Source organism: Abramis brama (genome assembly GCF_963993115.1).
Source record: "Abramis brama genome assembly, chromosome: 11".
In the NCBI taxonomy this organism is placed as follows: domain Eukaryota; kingdom Metazoa; phylum Chordata; class Actinopteri; order Cypriniformes; family Leuciscidae; genus Abramis; species Abramis brama.
In genome coordinates this window covers 27,898,242-27,920,374 of record NC_139973.1, presented here as the reverse complement: position 1 = coordinate 27,920,374, position 22,133 = coordinate 27,898,242, and the positions used below count along the sequence as shown (strand labels likewise).

Sequence of the window (22,133 nt, the reverse complement as noted above, 5' to 3'; positions counted from 1 at the left end):
ACACGAGTAACGAGCGCAATAATGAGTTCTGTTTTTCTGTCCAGAATAGCACAAGTGCAAATGAAATACTGATTTTACAGTTCAATAAATAAGAAGTTAATATTGTTTTACTTTAGACACAATATTGTCTGTTTTGCCAATAAAAATATAAAGACAAAGCAGAACTGTTCGTCTACGAGCAACACACAGCATTTCATTTCTGAATCCACATTTTGAACGAATTGGGTAACTCATGATTCAATGGACCATTCATAAAGAGAAGCATTTACCTCACCCCGGAATGAAGCAGCCGTTTGAACGAATCGAATGAATGAATGGATGACTCAATGAATAACTCATTAAGACATTTACCGCCACCTTTATTAATAAATATTAGTTTAAAAAAACAACATTAAAGGTATTGTTCACCTAGACTGACAAGCCAGACCCACATCAAAATGTTGGGTCTATGAACACACCATTGGCAGGGCTCAATCCGAGGGGCGGGATAAACGGTTGTCTTTCAAATTCCCTCTGCACGCAACAGGATAGTGCTACAAGCAACCAGAGTGTTTTCCCACCAGCGGAGCTAGTTGATAGATTAAACTTTTGCTGTATCCGGTCAGCAAAACTCCTAACACATCTTCCTTTTTTAAAGGGGTGGTATAATGCCCTTTTCACAACATGTAACATAAATCTCTGATGTCCCCAGAGTGTGTATGTGAAGTTGTAGCTCAAAATACCCCACAGATATTTTTATATAGCATGTTAAATTTGTCAATTTTAAATGAGCAAAAACGCACCGTTTTGTGTCTGTTCCTTTAAATGCAAATGAGCTGCTGCCCCTGGCACAGAGGGTGGAGCTTCAACAGCTTGCACTCACACAGACATGCACTGAAAATTTCAAAAACTTTTAGCCTTTTATGTTCAAACCGGATTCAGATAATGATTGAGACGAGACTCAAGAAGTGACAACATGTAGAATACAACAGGACGTTTCTGAATGGTTAGTTGATGAATTTATGTAGCTTGTGTAGTTATATTCTAGTCATTGATTTATGGAAGCCCGTTTCCGCCACGTTGAGTAAAAAAATAAAGATTCTTTAAGTCATAATAATGAGAAACTTTCTCATAATTATGACTTAACATCTCGTAATAATGAGAAACTTTCTCGTAATAATGACTTAACATCTCGTAATAATGAGAAACTTTCTCATAATAATGAGAAACTTTCTCGTAATAATGACTTAATATCTCGTAATAATGAGAAACTTTCTCATAATGACTTAACATCTTGTAATAATGAGAAACTTTCTCGTAATAATGAGAAACTTTCTCGTAATAATGACTTAACATCTCGTAATAATGAGAAACTTTCTCATAATTATGAGAAACTTTCTCGTAATAATGACTTAACATCTCGTAATAATGAGAAACTTTCTCATAATTATGACTTAACATCTCGTAATAATGAGAAACTTTCTCGTAATAATGACTTAACATCTCGTAATAATGAGAAACTTTCTCTTAATAATGAGAAACTTTCTCATAATTATGACTTAACATCTCGTAATAATGAGAAACTTTCTCATAATGACTTAACATCTCGTAATAATGAGAAACTTTCTCGTAATAATGAGAAACTTTCTCATAATAATGACTTAACATCTCATAATAATGAGAAACTTTCTCGTAATAATGACTTATTTTCTCGCACTTCTACGCATGCGCAAAGCAGCGGAGCAGAAGGGCGTGCCACACTAGCGACATCCCCTGGTCAAAGCCGTGTAAATGCATCACAGCAAACATGGCACGCTCTGCAGTGAATAACATTAATGATAAATGATCAGAATATAAGACAGGCTTCCATACTAGATAGTCTTTTATTCATCTGTAATATTCATTTGTATTTTTGTGTATGAACAAGCAGCAACACAAGGGTGATCCATGGATTTCAAATAGATGGAGGAATGATAAGACAGCACACCTTTCCAAATCTGTTTAAGAACACTTCATCTGGAAATCTGTGTAAGGGTTCGTTCATACAGAACACGCTTTTTCATTGCTTTTCTAGGCAAACGCGCATTAGACGGACGTTGCGCTCGCTCTTCTGTAGCGTCTCGCGCATGACACGGCGTTCTAAAAACGCGGCGCTCAATTGAAAAGAAGTTCAGCTTTTAAAAACACGTCTCGACCTTGCATTTTCCCCCATTCCACTGCCCACTTATGTTTAAATGTCCCCAAAGTCATAAACATCTTAAAGGTGATTTCTGTATTGATATCTTCCAGATGAACCTGCACATCAAATATCCTAGAAGCATCTGCAAAATACGTGTTATATTAACACACATATGTGTTACACTTAAACTTGACGAATAAATGTTATATTCCAACTTTAATCTGATAGTTTTGTAAATTCATGTAACAATTTCCATCGGTGTGCACAAGCAGGCGTCCTTCGTTACCATGGTAACCGTCCTGCTTCTGCATTCCACTTTCACACCTTATCGTGCGCATCGAAAAGTATGGAGGATATAGGCCTACTGATGATGTTATTTAATGATACTACAGATTGCACTTAGTAGACCAAACTGACTTTAATGAAAACAACTGTTTTGCAGAGCGTGCCATGTTTGCTGTGATGCATTTACACGGCTTTGACCAGCGGATGTCGCTAGTGTGGCACGCCCTTCTGCTCCGCTGCTTTGCGCATGCGTAGAAGTGCGAGAAAATAAGTCATTATTACGAGAAAGTTTCTCATTATTACGAGATGTTAAGTCATTATTTCGAGAAAGTTTCTCATTATTACGAGATGTTAAGTCATTATTTCGAGAAAGTTTCTCATTATTACGAGATGTTAAGTCATTATTACGAGAAAGTTTCTCATTATTACGAGATGTTAAGTCATTATTACGAGAGTTTCTCATTATTACGAGATGTTAAGTCATTATTTCGAGAAAGTTTCTCATTATTACGAGATGTTTAAGTCATAATTACGAGAAAGTTTCTCATTATTACGAGATGTTAAGTCATTATTACGAGAAAGTTTCTCATTATTATGAGATGTTAAGTCATTATTATGAGAAAGTTTCTCATTATTATGACTTAAAGAATCTTTTTTTTTTTACTCAACGTGGCGGAAACGGGCTTCCATATTGATTAGCATATTCTGTCTTGATAATCTATAAATCGTGTTCAGGGGGCGGGGTTTAGGTAAATTTTAGGGTTGGTGATGTCACTAACCCTGGAGGAATGTTGTGTAGTCCCTACCAGCCGTTTGTTGTAGTCCTTAAAAAGTGATTTCTTTAAAAGCAAATATCCCTTTGCTTTGAACTTTGAGCATTGTAACTTTGCAGATGTTGTCTATGCTCAAACAGCAACATTACACACTAACTAAAGTTAAAAAAGTGAAATTATAATCAACCACCCCTTTAAGAATGACTTTAGTGCCGTTCTTTGTTCTTTTCAAAGAAAAGCATCCAAACTCCAAGTCTTCCAGAGTCGCGGCCAAAGCAGCGTTGCGACGTTCGTCTGTTATAGGACAACTTAGTTTGAATAAACGAGCAGACACTAATTAGCTACTTGATCGCCTAAATTAAAAAAATAAAATTAATATTTGTGTAGTGTTCAATGTTGTTATCGACAGAGATACGCGGATGGGGTATTATTTCATCCGCAACCGCATCACAAAACTCATCATCCGCACCAACGTTTTTTAACCAAATTTCAAAGCCGCACCCACCGGCCATCCGCTGACTGTTTGCGGTCTATGGACGATGCAATGCTCTGCTGATGCGAGCCGCAAGAAAGCCCTTGTCCGTTCTATAAATGATGCAGCAAAGATATTTAATGCTAATGTATGAGGCATAGGCCTATGCTGAGTTTCATTCATTTACGATGAGATGCGCTCTAGTTCACAATGCAATGCAAGTGAACGTGGCGCACCGGCGCCTCCATGTCACGGTTATTATATTGTCTGCTATATTTGCTTTTTATTTATTAAATACATGCAGTTGGTTGATTAAACATTTATTAAAATTAAGATACAATTTGTACAAAATGAAATTCGCTTTAAAGAAAGGCTTTTAACAATGCAATGCAGGTGAACACGGCGCGCCGGCGCCTCAATGTCACGGTTATTATATTGTCTGCTATATTTGCTTTTTATTTATTAAATACATGCAATTGGTTGATGAAACATTTATTAAAATGAAGATACAATTTGTACAAAACGAAATTCGCTTTAAAGAAAGGCTTTCTACAAAGCAAAACTTAATGAAGTGGTAAAAATCATGTCTGACGATTTACAAAACAAAACTTCATTAAGTGGTAAAAACTAGTGGTGCACGATATATCGGCCGCCGATATTATATCGGCCGATATGGTCATTTTTTTACACATCGGTATCGTTCCGATGTCAAAATATGGCCGATGTGAACAGGCCGATATTTGACGTGTGAAGTTGAAGATGAAGTTGACGATGCTGACTCGCTATCTTAGCCGTAGTGAATGCGCCTGAGAGAAATACACATTTCATACAGATGACATAAGCAGAGAACAGTCTGTTTTCTTTCGTTTTGAATTGTTCTGTTTAAAAATAGACATTTCAAGCTTTCTATATATGTCTCAGGTCTGTGAGGCAGGTAGGTTTCGGTTCATTTATGAGACGCGCTCCAGGTTCACGCGCCGTCGCCTCCGTGTCCTGATTAAATATTTTCTACTATATTTACTTAATTATTAAATCCAGGCAATTGGTTGATGAAACATTGATCAAAATTAAGATACAATTAATACAAAACGAAATTAAATTTAAATACAGGCTTTGTGCTTTCTGTTTGAGGTCTCTGTTAAAGTTTTAAAGCAGTCTTTTAGTGCCGCTTTCAGAGCGCTCACGTCCATAACGGAGAACTGTCCCGTCCGTAACATTGTTAACGCAGTCCAGTGCGACTTATATGTTTTTTTCCTCTTCATGACACATTTTTGACTGATCGTTGTTTGACTCGTAGATATTTGAATATATTGCTTGATATTTGATACCCGTTCGAATTTGATTTTTCTCAAAAGTGACAGCACGTGTGATTTGTGGATTAGCTTACTGATAAGCGCGAGTGGAGAAACAGGCGTTTATTTATTCATTCTCAGTGTTGAGAAACGTAGCCTTCATGCGTTACGTTATTGTGTTAATAATAACTAAAGTAGCCTACCTAATTATGTTACATATTTATTTTGTATGAAAACTAGCGCGTTCGTTACTTATGGATTAAAAAGTAGGCTACCGTTGTATCAGTGCTGCGCGAGCTCTCTCTCTCTCACAAACACGGACGCACGCACACAGAGAGAGAAGATAATTGTAAAATTAAAAATTGACGAGCTAAGTTTAAATTTTGTTCTTGCTTGTTTTTTTCTGTCAAAATGTCAGAAAGCATTTTGTAGCCTATTATTTATCCGTGTTTTTAAGATTCGTTAAATGACGGACGTTTTACTGTTAACACAGCCCATATGTCGGATTCGTCTTATAGCCTACTAGTTATTATTTTTAGAATAAGTGATTCGTTATGCTATTATTGGACTCCTGTCTATTCATTGTCAACTGTTTTCTATAAATATGTTTGTATTGGCTAACATTTATTCAGTTAATGCGTGTCCTGTTTAAAATGTGCAATGTTCAAACGCAAAGACAGCACGTCACAAATAGAAGCCCTTTTCCCTGTGGTATTTTTTAGTATCATATTTGGATATTGGAATAATAAATTAAGTAGCCTATCTTAATTGTACAAAATGTTCCTGTTTTCTAAGGGTTTCTTAATTTTAGACAAGTTGACCAGCACACATTATATGCAATGCAATATAATGCATGTGTGTCGTATGTGTGACATATTTTGCACACAGGTAAAGGTGCCCAATATCAGTCATTTCTAAAGTAAAAAAAAAAAAGTGTTTTGGAAAATAGCTCTTTATTTGATAATCATTAAAATTTGTTTTCTATACAGAGATATCGACATCGGTAAATATCGGTATCGGCCATAACAGCAATATTAATATCGGTTATCGGTATCGGCCACAATTTTCACATCGGTGCATCACTAGTAAAAACCATGTCTCCCAATATATTGCACATCTTATGATCCTATCTTTTATTACAATTGTTTTTGAGCTAAAATGTAATACACATCATATAGGCTATATACACACTGTAGGCTATATGTTTCTTTTATTAAACATGTTTGGGGCCAGTCAAGAGGTAATTAAACTGCACGATCAGTTATCGGTAATGATACGTTGTTTATTATTGCAAATGTTTATTGCTAATGTTTATTATTGCAAATGTTTTTCATTTGTTTAATAAATCTCATAATGATGGCACATCACTATATCATAGTCATAGCTTTTATTTCTATCTCAAATGATTGGCGGTTGGTCAGGGGGTACTTGGCAAAGAATCAAATACAGTTGGAAACGACGTAGACCATTAATAACACAGACTGTTAACAATTGTTTTTAATTAGTATTTAAACATTCTCTATGATAAAAAATGTTTGTAAAAAATATTTTAATAACACGGTTTTGGCGGTTATAGAGTTCTAATGACGGTGTTCAACTATAACCGTCGGTCTCACCGTCACACCCCTAGGCCTGACTAGAGTTTGGTTTTTCCAGCTCGCAAGCCAATGGAGAGTTGATAGACGACCCTGGCTGCAAAATAAAATTTGCTGCTGCTAGGGTGCGTCTAGATTTCTAGGCTAATTATTCACCCACAAATATTTTTTTTGTAATGTCTATTTGATGCTTTAAACAATGTAAGAAACTGTAGTCTGCCTCGACCCAGATTCCACGCCGAAATATATTTTAGAATGAGCTCATCCCCAAAATGGCTTAATTATCATAGAGATGAAGGAAGTCAAGTTATATTTTTTCTTCACCATTTGGGTTGATCACATCCTGAGCAAATGGTAGTCAATAGTAGAATGGGACTGGGTGTGGGACACCGAGAACCTTCTCAGACAATGGGGTGTCTCAACTTCATTAAAGGGTTAGTTCACCCAAAAATGAAAATTCTGTCAGTAATTACTCACCCTCATGTTGTTCCAACCGCGTAAGACCTTCGTTCATCTTCGGAACATAAATTAAGATATTTTTGATGAAATCTGAGTGCTGGATCACTTCTCCATAGGCTGCTAGGTGACCGAAACTTGCTGGCCCAGAAAAGTTATTAAAGAGATCGTTAATATAGTCCAAGTGACTACAGTGGCTCAATCTTAAGTATATCAAGCGACGAGAATACTTTTTGTGCGCAAAAACAAACAAAAATAACGACTTTATTCCACTATTCATTTCCTTCTCTCTGGGCCTCGTAGTGTTTATGCGCTGCGTGTCTGTGTTGCACGTCAACACGCATCACACACGACCAGCGTCGGCCAATAGTGAGCCTACGTGGTGACGTGTAACACAGATGCACAGCGCAAAAACACTACGAGGCCCAGAGAGAAGGAAATGAATAGTGGAATAAAGTCGTTATTTTTGTTTGTTTTTGCGCACAAAAAGTATTCTCGTCGCTTGATATACTTAAGATTGAGCCACTGTAGTCACTTGGACTATATTAACGATCTCTTTAATAACTTTTCTGGGCCAGCAAGTTTCGGTCACCTAGCAGCCTACGGAGGAGTGATCAGCTCTCAGATTTCATCAAAAATATCTTAATTTGTGTTCCGAAGATAAACGAAGGTCTTACGCGGTTGGAACAACATGAGGGTGAGTAATTACTGACAGAATTTTCATTTTTGGGTGAACTAATCCTTTAACATACAGACCACAACTGTAACAGGATAAAAGTTTTAAGATTTGGATGTTCTGGGTTCATGCTGACGCTGGTGAACCCAAGGTGCTTCATGCACCTTGCCACTGCAATGCTGTAATAAACTTCATTTTTGAGATCTTCGACGTCCACATAATTTTTTCTTACAACAACGACTTTAAATGATCTTTTGGGGGTAATTATATTTCTCATATAATTTCTAATTAATTAATCGCAACATGATGTAATTAATTAGATACAAAATTTGAATCGCTCGACAGCCCTAATAAAAAACATAAGATGTTTAAGAACAAGAGTTAAAAACAACATCAGTAAATACAATAAAAAGGACAGATAAAACTAGGGCTGCACGATATATAATTTTAGCATCGATATAAAGATGTGCGCAATGTCATATCGCAGGATGTGTGATGTCAAGTGCAGGGATCGTAGTTAATCTGTAAAGACCAGGCACCATGGTTTGAATTGCACATGATTTTCTGATTAATTGCAAAGTGGACAAGAAGTTTATCATTTGCACATGTTTTATGTCCTGTCAGTTTAAGCATTCAATCAATTTTAAACCATTTGAGTGCAAGAAGACGTGAAAGAGAACAATGCAGAACTCACGCGCTGTTTTCTGTTTGTGCGTACAGTACGTGAAGACCTAATTCCGTTCTCTTTGGCTTACGTGAACGTAAACAATTGAGAAAGAAAAGGGATGAGTATAATTTTATTAGATACGTGCAAGTGACAGCAGCCTAATATTCCTGCTGCTGTCTGGGTCATTAATGTTAATCAAACTACAAAATACAAGGAAATCAAAGAAATCCCTTTTGTAGTTGTAGCAAAGATTCATTATATTTAATGTATACAGTGAAGTCTATACAGTGTTATTTACATTTGATTATTCAATTTCTGAACCTGAATACTGTTAGACTTACCTGAAAAACATAAAGCACTGTTTTATATTTGTATCTTTGTTCTATTGTATTTATCTATGCTTGTAATTTGTTTATTATTCTGCAAATTCACTCCTCTACCCCCAATCATTCAAGATTTTTTTTCCTAATAGAGCAACTCAAACCATCTGGTAACATTTTTTTCATATCACAATATACAGTATATCGCAGGAAAAAAAATTATGTCTGGTTTTTTTTTCCAATTTCGTGCAGTCCTAGATAAACCCAAAACATAATTTTGCACAAACATTTCCATAAATTATCTATGATGAGTGCTCCCCTGCAGGTTTGTAGGTTTGCCCACTCAGCTAAAACAGGAAATATAAACTAGCAAACTCCACATAGAACATTCTAAAATGCATAAGAACAGTAAAAAACACAAAAACAGTGATGGAAGACAACTTCAAGGTCTCTCCATTACACGCGCCACCTTTTAAAACAAAGTCAGTGCTCTGTACACTATATATTTGCACATTTTGCAGACCTGTTTTGATAAACATCAACTTAAACGCCAACTGCATTTCCACTTTTTTCCATCACAGAGTGATTCTTCTTGTGACCACTCTTCTTTTTTGTGTGTGCTAAAATTAGAATGTTGAACTTGCATTTCCTGCTTCTGTTCTTCTGAAAGGTGAATTCTGAGTTGCAGCATCTATTGTACTCGCATGATTTTTTTTTTCAGAGTGACAGATGTAGCTTTTGCTTTTGGTGTGAATAGACCATTTGTTGGCGTTATTGTATCATTTTTGCACATCGCTGTTCTGGGAAATAGACACTAAGAACCCCCTAAGAGTTAATAAAATATCTAAGACATATACAAATACACATCTGCTCACCTCCTGAACCATTTCTTTGATGAGTTTGTTTGCTGCCCGCAGGTCCTCAGGGTGAGAGCTATTCAGAAGACGGGACAACATCTATTGAATTGGAGGAAGAAAGTACAATGTCACATATGTCAGGTTGAACTCCTGAATCCTTCTTAGGTTTCAATCACAGTAGAACATTAATCATCAATTAAACTGCATTAGTGCATCTCAACTACCTTTGATTTCTCCTCATCCTCAAAGATGGCGTTCTTGGGCCTAGGCGGTGGAGGAGGACAGGGCTTGTCATCAGGAAGATCTGGATCCTGCTTAATAATACCTGGAAAGAGATGCAGATCAGTTACATAAACAATGTAGCCTATGTATTAACAACCACAACCACATCAACAACACTGCGAGTCCCACAAGAGAACGTTATCGTTTTACACATATAGACGTTTCCTTACCGTTACTTTTAACAGCACTCATGAAAATACAAATGTCAATATGTCCATTGAACATACAAAAATCAGATGTGAGACGTAGCTAAATATGTACGTCAGTTATGAGAAATCAGGACCCTGCACATCAGGTTACCTTGTTTCTTAAGCATCTGATAAGCATCCAAAATCTTTGTCTCTTCTGGTAAACTCACAGTCCAGCTGTACATAATTTCTAAAACTTTTTTCTTCACTGGTTCTGGGGCTCGAGAACCAAGATACTGTAACAGAAATAGGGTACAGGGACAGTTATTGACAAATGCTTTAGGGGCTAGTGTTTGTATGTGCAATCCAACAAATTAGCATAACTGATAAGTTATGTTAATTAGCATCACATTTAAGGAAATATACAATACAAGTTAAAGGAATAGCTCAGACATATCACCCTCTTGCTCTAGTGTTTTCTCTTTGGATTTCATGTTTTTCCAGTTCTTCGAGTTCCTCGTGCATTCAGTTTATTTGTTTATTCAGATTTGAACAAATAAGGATGTGCAATAAATGCATACATTTGTCATTGTTGGATGTAGTGATGTATGCAGACTAGGGGGAAAAACAACTCTCTGACAAATTACCTGGGGTTTGCGCCACAAATCCAGTGTAGGTGGCTTGCCAGGTAATCTTAACATTAGTTTACACCACCTCTGGATTTTATGTACTACAAATGTGGGTCAGCATTTATTTATTTTTTTATTACTTTTAATTCAGATTTAAACATCTGTTATGTGAAATAGCTTATTCAGTTCAGTACTAAAAAACAACATGCAATTTTTATGATCCCTCTTATTTTGTTAAAATGATTAACATTTTGCAGATCCTGTATGTAAACTTACAACTGCACATAAACATTTTTAATTGAAGCAGCCCATGTTATCGTTGGGGTCCTATATTAATTCACATACTCATTGTAAGGTGCGTTCCTTGCCATTAATGCTTGGATAATGTCTCCCTCGATAAAAAATATTGGCTAGTGCAGTTGGCTGCGATATACATCCGTACTACATACTAACATCTGCTGCCATGATTTTTGTAATGACTCACGAGAGGAAAAAATTCAGTTTCAGTCGCATAACATCTGGTAATGAAAGCGCCATCATTTTGCAATAGTTTTTTTTTTAATCGACATTAAGAAAATATCGCAAAAGTTTTGCACAAATCTGTAATAGAAACCCGGCTATTGACAGGAGGTATTATATTGTAATACTGCGATACTGACAAGCCAGCCGTGGAGGAATGCAAGCAACCACGATATTCGTGTTTTCTTCTTTTCATAAGGATATGCCCTCTTTGTTTTACACTTCGTGCATGTGTATTGAATGTTAAATAAGTTAATACTGTAACCTTTATTTTTGCTTTTTTTGGCACCAAAAATGAAAAATGTATAGGCCAAATAACTTTAGCTGTCAAATTACAGAACTGCTTACAGATACAGATTGTTCATAAGTGCTGTTGTACATGCTCAGATTCCATCTTAATTGCAGTGGTTAAGGATTCACAGCATTAAGCATTAGTGAAGAAACAAAATGAAAAAAGTTCAATGTTATATATATTTGTTTTTTTGATTACACTAACATTCTTTGTGTGAATTCAAACTAAACAACATTGCTCATTTATATACACAGAGACCAAACAAACCTTAGGGGAAACCACTTTGATGAGCTCGTTCAGGAAACGGAACTTCCCCACCTCATTATGGAACCTTTTCCCACAGTTCTTCACACAGGTTTCTAGAACCTTAGGACACAAACACACAGTGACAAACATTTAAATATTTCTAATAGAATAGTAATGTAGATAGATCATCTCTCAATATCAGCTGTATGATTCATTCAGAACATTTACACCCTGAATCAATGAAACTGTCAACAAAACTCTCAGTAACATTTGAATTATGATTCTACCAATGATGTGATCCTACCGCCTATTGATGGGAGATCAATTAAAAAAAAAAAAAAAAACATTGCAAAGGACGTTACTGCTGTTTGTCAAGGTCAATAAGTCTCTTAAAATATCAGATAATTGGATCTTTTTATGACGGGGCAAAGTTATAAATGTCGTGCAACTCCCCAAAAATGTAAGGTCATTTATGAATTAATAATTCATAATATGAACAAAATGTTTTGCCTTTTACCTTGACATCTATATTTTAAAACATTTTAAAAATAATGATTAAGATGTATTAAAGATGTAAAGAAAATATGTATTATGTATTGCTTCTAGCGAGAAACATTGATGGTAAAACTATATCATGTTTTACTATCTATTTTTGCTAAAAACTCTACAACTATATTTAGTTCAGCTTTAAAAAAATGTATTTGAAAGTATTAACTGATTAAAAAGGTTTCTCAAAGGGTTGAAACATCACAATCTAATAAAGCATGCTTTAGGGAAAAAGGATTCTGACAAAAAGAACATGATGGTGAATCTTCTCATATTAAAAACTTGATGGTTAGAATAAATGGAACATTTGGAAGGATTCAGTGGAAATATGTTCTAGTCATTATGGATCTAGAGTTATTAGAAAAAAAGTGTAAAGTATTTTAATAGTTATTTGTAATATTAATTTTTCATGGCTTGGTTTCCACGCATGTAGAGGTCTGTAATTTTTATCATACTTCAACTGTGACAGACGGAATCTAAAACAAAAATCCAGAAAATCACATGGTATGATTTTTAAATAATTAATTTGCATTTTATTGCATGACATAAGTATTTGATCACCTACCAACCAGTAAGAATTCCGGCTCTCACAGACCTGTTCGTTTTTCTTTAAGAAGCCCTTCTGTTCTCCACTCATTACCTGTATTAACTGCACCTGTTTAAACTCCTTACCTGTATAAAAGACACCTGTCCACACACTCAATCAAACAGACTCCTACCTCTCCACAATGGCCAAGACCAGAGAGCTGTGTAAGGACATCAGGGATAAAATTGTAGACCTGCACAAGGCTGGGATTGGCTACAGGACAATAGGCAAGCAGCTTGGTGAGAAGGCAACAACTGTTGGCGCAATTATTAGAAAATGGAAGAAGTTCAAGATGACGGTCAATCTCCCACGGTCTGGGGCACCATGCAAGATCTCACCTCGTGGGGCATCAATGATCATGAGGAAGGTGAGGGATCAGCCCAGAACTACACGGCAGGACCTGGTCAATGACCTGAAGAGAGCTGGGACCACAGTCTCAAAGAAAACCATTAGTAACACACTACGCCATTATGGATTAAAATCCTGCAGCGCACGCAAGGTTCCCCTGCTCAAGCCAGCGCATGTCCAGGCCCGTCTGAAGTTTGCCAATGACCATCTGGATGATCCAGAGGAGGAATGGGAGAAGGTAATGTGGTCTGATGAGACAAAAATACAGCTTTTTGGTCTAAACTCGCCGTGTTTGGAGGAAGAAGGAGGATGAGTACAACCCCAAGAACACCATCCCAACCGTGAAGCATGGAGGTGGAAACATCATTCTTTGGGGATGCTTTTCTGCAAAGGGGACAGGACGACTGCACCGTATTGAAGGGAGGATGGATGGGGCCATGTATCGCAAGATCTTGACCAACAACCTCCTTCCCTCAGTAAGAGCATTGAAGATGGGTCGTGGCTGGGTCTTCCAGCATGACAATGACCCGAAACACACAGCCAGGGCAACTAAGGAGTGGCTCTGTAAGAAGCATCTCAAGGTCCTGGAGTGGCCTAGCCAGTCTCCAGACCTGAACCCAATAGAAAATCTTTGGAGGGAGCTGAAAGTCCGTATTGCCCAGCGACAGCCCCGAAACCTGAAGGATCTGGAGAAGGTCTGTATGGAGGAGTGGGCCAAAATCCCTGCTGCAGTGTGTGCAAACCTGGTCAAGAACTACAGGAAACGTATGATCTCTGTAATTGCAAACAAAGGTTTCTGTACCAAATATTAAGTTCTGCTTTTCTGATGTATCAAATACTTATGTCATGCAATAAAATGCAAATTAATTACTTGAAAATCATACAATGTGATTTTCTGGATTTTTGTTTTAGATTCCGTCACTCACAGTTGAAGAGTACCTATGATAAAAATTACAGACTTCTACATGCTTTGTAAGTGGGAAAATCTGCAAAATCGGCAGTGTATCAAATACTTGTTCTCCCCACTGTATCTTTGCAATACATTGATAAATCAAAATTCAGCAGCAAATAAGCAAAAAATCAAGTACAAATAAAATAGGGTTTCAGCATATTCGGACACACCCTGAATGCCAATCTTACCATGAGTGCCTGCATGGCCTCCCACTCCTGAGGGGACTGAATCTTGTGAGCAAGAAGCCTGGTGGCCAACTGTGGACTACACACACAATGCACAATAAAAAGAACAATCTGTAAAACAGGATCCTTGAACATTTACATGTTGAATTATTACAACAAAAGTAAGATATGTGATCCTAATTAGGGGTGTGCGATATGACGATTTTTGATCGTGGACGATTAAAATGTCTCCACGATCTGCTTTTGAAGAAATATCGTAGTATCGTCTCTATCCCACCATACTGAACAACGCGACGTATTCACATAAAATGTTAACGCAGCGGAACGGGACACACACTGCAGTTCACAAAAGTTCATAATTTGCATGTGCTTTAATGCCTTGTCGGTTAAACATTTAATTCGCGTGCTGATGCGCTGTTCTAACGTGTGCGTTTCTCAGCGCGTACTTGTGAAGCTCACATGCACTAAAAGCCTGTCTACCAGCGCCTGGATACTGGACTAAGTTATCTTTCGAGTCTTATTGTGCTAATACTGTTAAATACACACAAGGTTTACATAAACAAAGTCGGTTATGTCTAAAGTGAAAGCAAACTTGAGAAAATTGAGAGAAAATCTGCTTGTCAAATGCGTGTATATTAGACGCGTCGCGCGCAGCTCTTAAAGAGACAGTAGCAATAGTAAACATGCTGCCGCTTGTCCTTAAAGGAATAGTTCACCCAAAAATAAAAATTATCTCATTATTTATGCACTCTAATGTTGTTCCAAACTTGTATTAATTTCCTTCTAATATTTTCTAATATTTTTCTAATATTAATATTTTGAAGAATGTGGCTATCCAAACAGTAGCTGGTCCCCATTGACTATAATGACAAAATTTTTTATATTGGCCCCTGTCTGCCATTCTTTTTTATTTTATATTTTGTTTCCTAAGGCTTTGTTTTTAAAATATGGACATTAGTTTGGCTGTAATGCTCAGTCACAAAATAGTAAAACCAACATAAAAAAGAATCGTGATAAAATCGTGAATCGTGATTTTCATGAAAAAAAACGTGATATGATATTTTTGCCATATCGCCCACCCCTAATCCTAATACATTTTATTTTTATGATCCTATTCAAGTTTGAGCGTATGTGTTTTCCTTAGGTCTCTATTTCAGAGGTCTGTCACACATTGATAAAAAATGGCAGAAGGGTGACAGACTACTTGGCTTTCTCTACATTTCGCTGTCATGTGTGTTTCTGCCTTTGGTACGGTTATATGACCATGCACAGCCACAATGACAAAAATAATCACATTAAGTATAAACACAAAAGGTCCTACTTCTACTTTCTCATTTTATGAGTCGTTTAAATTTAAGTAAACCCAACAAGTATCATATCTATCATCATGTATAATAATCAGTGCTCACACAACATATGGTTTTGCATCAGCTGAAGAAAAATTAAATGCTTGTCAGTTCTTCAGAAGAGTAATGAGAGCTTGCTTAACTGCCACTAACAGGACAGAAGTTGATTTCTAGTCATTAAAACCAATATCTCTGCAAGGTATAGAGTACTGCAGGAATGACGTCAAAACCCGAAAGACTAATTTAACAATGCTCCCCACGAGATTTTCTTTTGGGGGTTTTATAACAGGGTTTTTCAATTTATGAGTAAAATAAGGAACATAAACTGTGGTAAACATAACTTCACAATACTTGAAAATTTTGCTCTACAATGTAGATTACACACACCCAAGGCTTGACATTAACACCCACTAACCTGCAAAATATGGGTGGATTTCAGCAGTGGCGTGTACCACACTCACTCCCACTAATCACTTTGGCAGGCATTTTTTTTGCGAATGCATATAAAGTCTTACACGCTTTGTGTTTCGAAGCAAAGTGTTGCACTGTTATCATTTACATGCGTGGAGCGTGTCTCAGCAGCTCGGTTAACAAACTCCATTTCTGCATATGCTGTAAGTTTAGGTTGCAAATAAATTGATTATCTTGAAACACATGATCTTATTCAAGAAATTACAGTGGCTGTAGCATTTCTATCGTAAAGAAGTGGCTAAATATTAAAAGCTTAACTGGACATTTGAATTAAATTTTGTTTGGCCAATATTAAAGGGATAGTACACCCAAAAATGAAAATTCTATCATCATTTACTCACCCTCAAGTTGTTCCAAACTTCTATGAGTTTCTTTCTTCTGTTGAACCTAAATGAAGATATTTTGAAGAACGTGGGTGACCAAAGAGTTGATGGGCCCCATTGACTTCCATAGTTTGAAAAATAAATAAATAAATACTATGGAAGTCGATGACTAGTGAATATAAAATATCTTCTTTTATGTTCAACAGAAGAAAGAAACTCACAGAGTTTTGTAACAACCTGAGGGAGGGTAAGTAAATGACAGAATTATTTTTTGGGGTGAATTATCCCTTTAAAAAAGGATTTGATCATGCTGTAAAATGTAACCACAACAATCACCAGGCCATTGGCGCCCTCTGCAGGCATTTGTTATATTACGTAATGTACATAATTTGATTATGTTTACATTATGTATCTTACATTATGTAGCCTATTTTAACAGTATTCTTCAATAAAACTATTTGCTTTTGATACGTTATTTGAACCAATTATTATTGCCTTATTGTTACTATAAATGGATTTTAAGTCATTTTGAAGGCTATTGTTCAATTGGGCCTATTTTTATTACCACAAAAAAAAAATCTGATTAAGTCAAGTCAATTAAGTCAAATAAAGTAAGTTTATATAGCGCTTTTTACAATACAGATTGTTTCAAAGCAGCTTTACAGTGATAACAGGAAATTAATGCAACAACAATTGTTTTGGCTGTACAGAAGCTCTATGAAGAAAGTCATTGTCTAGCTTAAGCAAGTTTTACATTTTTTCATTTCCGTTGTAAAAATCATTAGTTATTAACTTATTTGTTGCTTACACAACACCATTTTCAACTGAAAACAAAACTTTTAATGCGTTGTGGCTGTTAATTTACCCGACAACAGCGTTTTGGTGGCCTGAGAAGGGAGACCGCAAACTTTGAAGGTTTCAAAGTGCTAGTTTTTGAAAACGAGTTTTGAAAGTGATACTGTTATCATCTCTGTGTAAACTTAAAGGGGTCATAGACTGGATTATTTTATTATTTTATCATGTTCCCTGGGGTGCCCTTATAATGTTAGTATGATTTTAACATCAACAATTGACATAATTTATCAATAAAAGGCATTTTTCCAAGCCTGATTTTAGCCTCTGATTTGAACGCTCTGTTTTAAGGGGCGTGTCTACTGTGAGACTTCAGTGTAAACGCCCACTGCTGTGATTGGCTGACATGTTTGCATATGAAATAGCTAGTATTACATGTGGAACTCTCTAAAACTTTTACTACGTTTTTACTATAACAGCCATCGCATCGAGATTAAGGAATCGTGATAAGTATTGATCATAATGATCTATTCCCATCACATGAAAGGTTGCAGTGATGAGCATTGAGCAGATGACAGACAGTCAGTTGATCACGTATGAAATTACACCTCTGGCTTTCACCAAATAACAATGCAAACACGATGTAAATACAGTAAAAGCTTCGTTGTACTGTACATTGTAACAGCGTCATGATTTTGTGATGATTGATTTCAACGAGTTTTGGCAAGTGTCCAGATAAACTCGCACTGTTTGATTAACAGCTTGGGCAATTGGAAAGGGAGCGTTCTTTGATCGCTTTCTTTATATAATTTAATGACAGTTTAAATAAGATTATTTTCATCCTACTAAGAGATACGACGTGAAGTCGATTGTTTAGTCTGAACCTGAATCTGTCTGAACTTGAATAATTACATCAGAAATTACTGATCACAGATCAGGCATTAGAATAAACATGACTACTTACATGTTTGTGGCGTTGCTGGCAGATCCATATCGTAAAAGTCTGTTTGCAAAGCCTCCGCCGAAATTTACCAAATAATCCACAGTGAAATAAATACACCAAATACAAACAAATAATGCACTGCTGAGACATTCACATTGTTGGGAAAACATTTGCCAATTACTAAAAAAAATAACAGACTCGATAATTTGTCAAAATAATTGACTGATTACTTGATTTTGCATTTTGTGACTCAGTCGATTAAAATACTATTTTTCCAGTCATACATTTCATCATTGAAGATTTCTTAAAAATAGTGTTAAAATACTGTCTCGTTCTCGTGTGTCGTCTCGTGGGATAAGTGTATCGTCGCACCCCTATTAAAAAGTAATTTCTCCAACAACAAAACTGTGGCCAGAGAGAATGCTGAGTGGCTAGTAATCCCAAGTGCTGTTCACAACCATATTGAAACCACAAATTTAGAAGCTGCCATTTTTATTTGAAAAATAAAAAAAATCATATGTTTCTAATAAGTAACTAGATAATGTTTGGGGTGTGAGTGTGTGCAGTTTACGTTGTAGAAGAAAACATTCAAATATGTCAAGTTATGTTTACCACAGGCCTTATTTTACTCATCCATTGAAAAACCCCATTATAAAGCCCCATAGGAAAATCTTGAGGGAACCAGTGGCGAATTAATCTTCCCAGTTTGACATCATCCCTGCAGCACTCTATTGAGCTACTGCTTAAGGCTTACAATGACTGAAAACAGGCTAGTGAGATATATCAACATTACACCCCTGAGGGTGGACCTTGGTTTATGAATTGCTCAACAATACATACACATTCATAAATTTCACATACTTTGAGGCTTCTGTGAGCACTTTTAACCTGCTAAATATGTACAGGAATGTCTCTGGGAACATTCACAAAGAATGCGTTTTGCGTTTAAAAATGTGAGATGCAAAGACGTGTCTAGCATGTTTACATTAAAAAACAATGTAAATCAGTACAGTAAAATGCAAAAACACATTCCATGTGAAAGGATCCTTTTTATGCACATTTAAGAGATACATTTAAGTTTAAAAATGATTGAATTGTTGACGCACCCTTCAGGTTCATTGCTGAGCTGGTCACAGAATAGTTGAATACTCTCCCAGTCAGTTTCTCGATTTAAAGGGTTGGTCGCTTTGTCTACAGGTGACAAAACAGTCAGACAAAAAAAGTCAGAAACACTAAAAAAAACCTACATACAAACCTATGACAAGCATATCCTATGCATAAAGATCACAAGAACTGTAAAACAACAGTTAAAAGACAAAAAAGCAAACAATAATAATAACTGCAGTTTGACCTTGCAAATATCAGCAGAGAGAAGTGAAGTCAAATCACAGGAAGAACAACTTTTGACATTTTTATTAAAGACTAGCCTACTAGGAGGTCCAAAAAAAAAAAAAAAAAGTGCATGGATCATAAATCATTCACAATAAGACCAGTGACATAATTAAAGACAATAAATAGAAATCACTTTTGATTTGATGCTATTAAATCTATTAATTAGAGTACAACTTCTGAATGAAAAATAAATAAATAAATAAATAAATACTGAGTGCACATGTAATCTGTAATGTTATTGATGTAGAGTCCAAGACAATAATTCAAAGGGGTTGGAGGGTAGAAAAGGCCGTTGTGTATTCTTTTTTAATTCATTTAATTATTATTACCTTTTTTGGAGAAAGTAATCTTTACTTGCATCACAAGTGGGCAACATAAAACTGACAAAAGTGTAGGTCGGATATGGCCCCTTTAAGGAAAAGGCAAATGAATCATCTTTTCTTGACTGACATGTTGGGAGGCAGAACGGAAATAGGGTTTAAATGGGGACTTTACATTATATAGGCATAACAAAATGTTCTGTCATTGAATGTCTTCATTCAACATTTTATTGATCATATGAGTCTGCGAGACTCCTCCCTTTTGACTCACAAAGAGGTAGTTAGCAATTTTACAACTCTTCTTTACCTGTCCATCACAGAACGCACACACCACAACAGGAAAGATATACGCACAAAACACACTAAAAACAAAACTGTGTCAGAAACTTCTAGTATATCGTCGTTAGCAAGCTAATAACTCCACTGCCAACAACAACATGACACTCCGCATCTGCGTTTAACAAAGCGCCTGCGCCAAGGCATCAACTTAGGCTAATGCATGTCCTTGATATTCGCACTGTCACATTAGAAGGTAATGAATTTGTAGTTTAAATGTGTTTGACTTACTGATGCGGGACTCTAAGCTCTGCTCGTCAGGCGGAGCCGCCATCTTCACCCGAGATCACAAGACCCAAATCTCGCGATGAAACACGTGACATCTGTAACTACAGAAATACTTCTGCATTTTTTTTATTAAATGAAACAATACATTACGATTATTTGGCCATGACCTTGAAACCACACTTATTTCATATGATGCATTTAACTACAATTGTACAAAAAGATTAACTGATTGTGTCTTTAAAATTGTCAAGGTGGCCTTTTGGTACATTTGGTAGCCTAGTGTTCTTGAGTCGTGGTTTTACAGCAAAACGTGTGACACGAGAATGTGGTTTGTCTGTGAAGCTAATTTTGGTTCATATGCCTAGAACTGTGGAATTGTCAGATCCGTTGTCTAAATTGTCTAAATTTTCAGCTTGTGTGACAAGATTATACTGCCTGACAGTATGTGATGTATTCCATTCTAAACTAAGAGAGAAAAGTGGAAAAAAAAAAGAAAAAAACTCTTTTGATTACAGTTTTTCTGAACCAACCAATTTGTCGCATGAATCAGTCTTTCTGTAAAACATTAAACAAGTTCAGGTAGTTAAAACACTGTTTGCAAATTTCATGCACTCTTTTTGCAAAACTCTAAACACATTCTCACTTACTAAAACACATTTCGCATTGTGATGCACTTATGTTTCAAAACGCTAAATGTAGGCAGGCAAAAGTTAAACACAACTACAACACAGTTGTCATCGTTTACACACAACGACTCAAAATTGTTCACACTTATTTCTAATGATGTGACCAAACCAACTGTACATAGCACTGCAGAGATGACATTGTCTGTGATGTGGACTGTGGACAGAGTCCTCCTGCCGGACCCAACATGAAGACGTGATGCTGAAGCAGAATTACAGTTTTTCTGAATTGCTAAAACACATTTCTTGAAACCATCACTCACTTTCTCAAAACCTTAAACACAAAACCAAATTTTCAGATCATTCATTAGACACTATACATCAAAAAAATAGAGAACACAGAATCCAAGGCATGCAGTTACAGAAAAAAAGTATATTGTAACAAAGTAAACAAATTTTGCAATTATGTAAAAAGTATAGTAATGACAACTTACAGTAGTAAGATGAATATTGTATACTGTATTTTGTATACTGTAATTGTATACTGTATCCACTGCAAGTATGTAGGCCTGTCATAGGTCTGCATACTGTATTTTCACCACACATACTGTGAAAATACAGTGACCAAACTGCAAAAGCCAAAAAGGTTACAGTAAAAAACTCTAAATGAAAAGCATGTTACAGTAATGTACACTCAGAAGAGTTGTGCAACTGCAGAATCAAGATCAGTATTGAGAGAGATTTTATTCTGCTTCAGCATCAAACCAGTTGAACACTGATGTGCTCAATGTAAAACACTATGATGAATGGAAAACACTTCTTCTCCATTCATCATAATGACTTAGGCCTTTTTTTGTTCAGTGTTACACTTACTACAGACAGTACATACATAAGTGTGTTGTAAAATATTTGAGAATATTGTTTTTATACTCAGAACACACAAATACACGGTAACAAATATATTTTATTTTTCCCACAAAAAAAATGTACACAGTGTACATCCCAACCAACACAAAGTTGTACATACAGTGGTCTACATACAAAACAACAGAAGAATTGACTGTATACAGTTACAGTAAAAAAAAACAAATCCAA

The 22,133-nt window shown here is 36.1% G+C and overlaps 1 protein-coding gene across 1 annotated transcript in view; it reads right to left on the bottom strand.

Moving 5' to 3' along the window:
- gga1 (golgi-associated, gamma adaptin ear containing, ARF binding protein 1) overlaps positions 1-20,530 on the bottom strand; it is a 46,289-nt gene extending 25,759 nt beyond the window's left edge. The window contains exons 1-7 of the mRNA XM_084129946.1: positions 20,419-20,530; positions 19,246-19,330; positions 14,268-14,343; positions 11,669-11,767; positions 10,134-10,257; positions 9,776-9,876; positions 9,570-9,650 (exon numbers count right to left, since the gene is read on the bottom strand). Coding sequence (XP_083986072.1) covers positions 9,570-9,650; positions 9,776-9,876; positions 10,134-10,257; positions 11,669-11,767; positions 14,268-14,343; positions 19,246-19,330; positions 20,419-20,461 — 609 coding nt within the window. The 5' untranslated portion in view covers positions 20,462-20,530. The remainder of the gene's footprint in view (positions 1-9,569; positions 9,651-9,775; positions 9,877-10,133; positions 10,258-11,668; positions 11,768-14,267; positions 14,344-19,245; positions 19,331-20,418) is intronic.
- Positions 20,531-22,133: the final 1,603 nt, after the last annotated feature.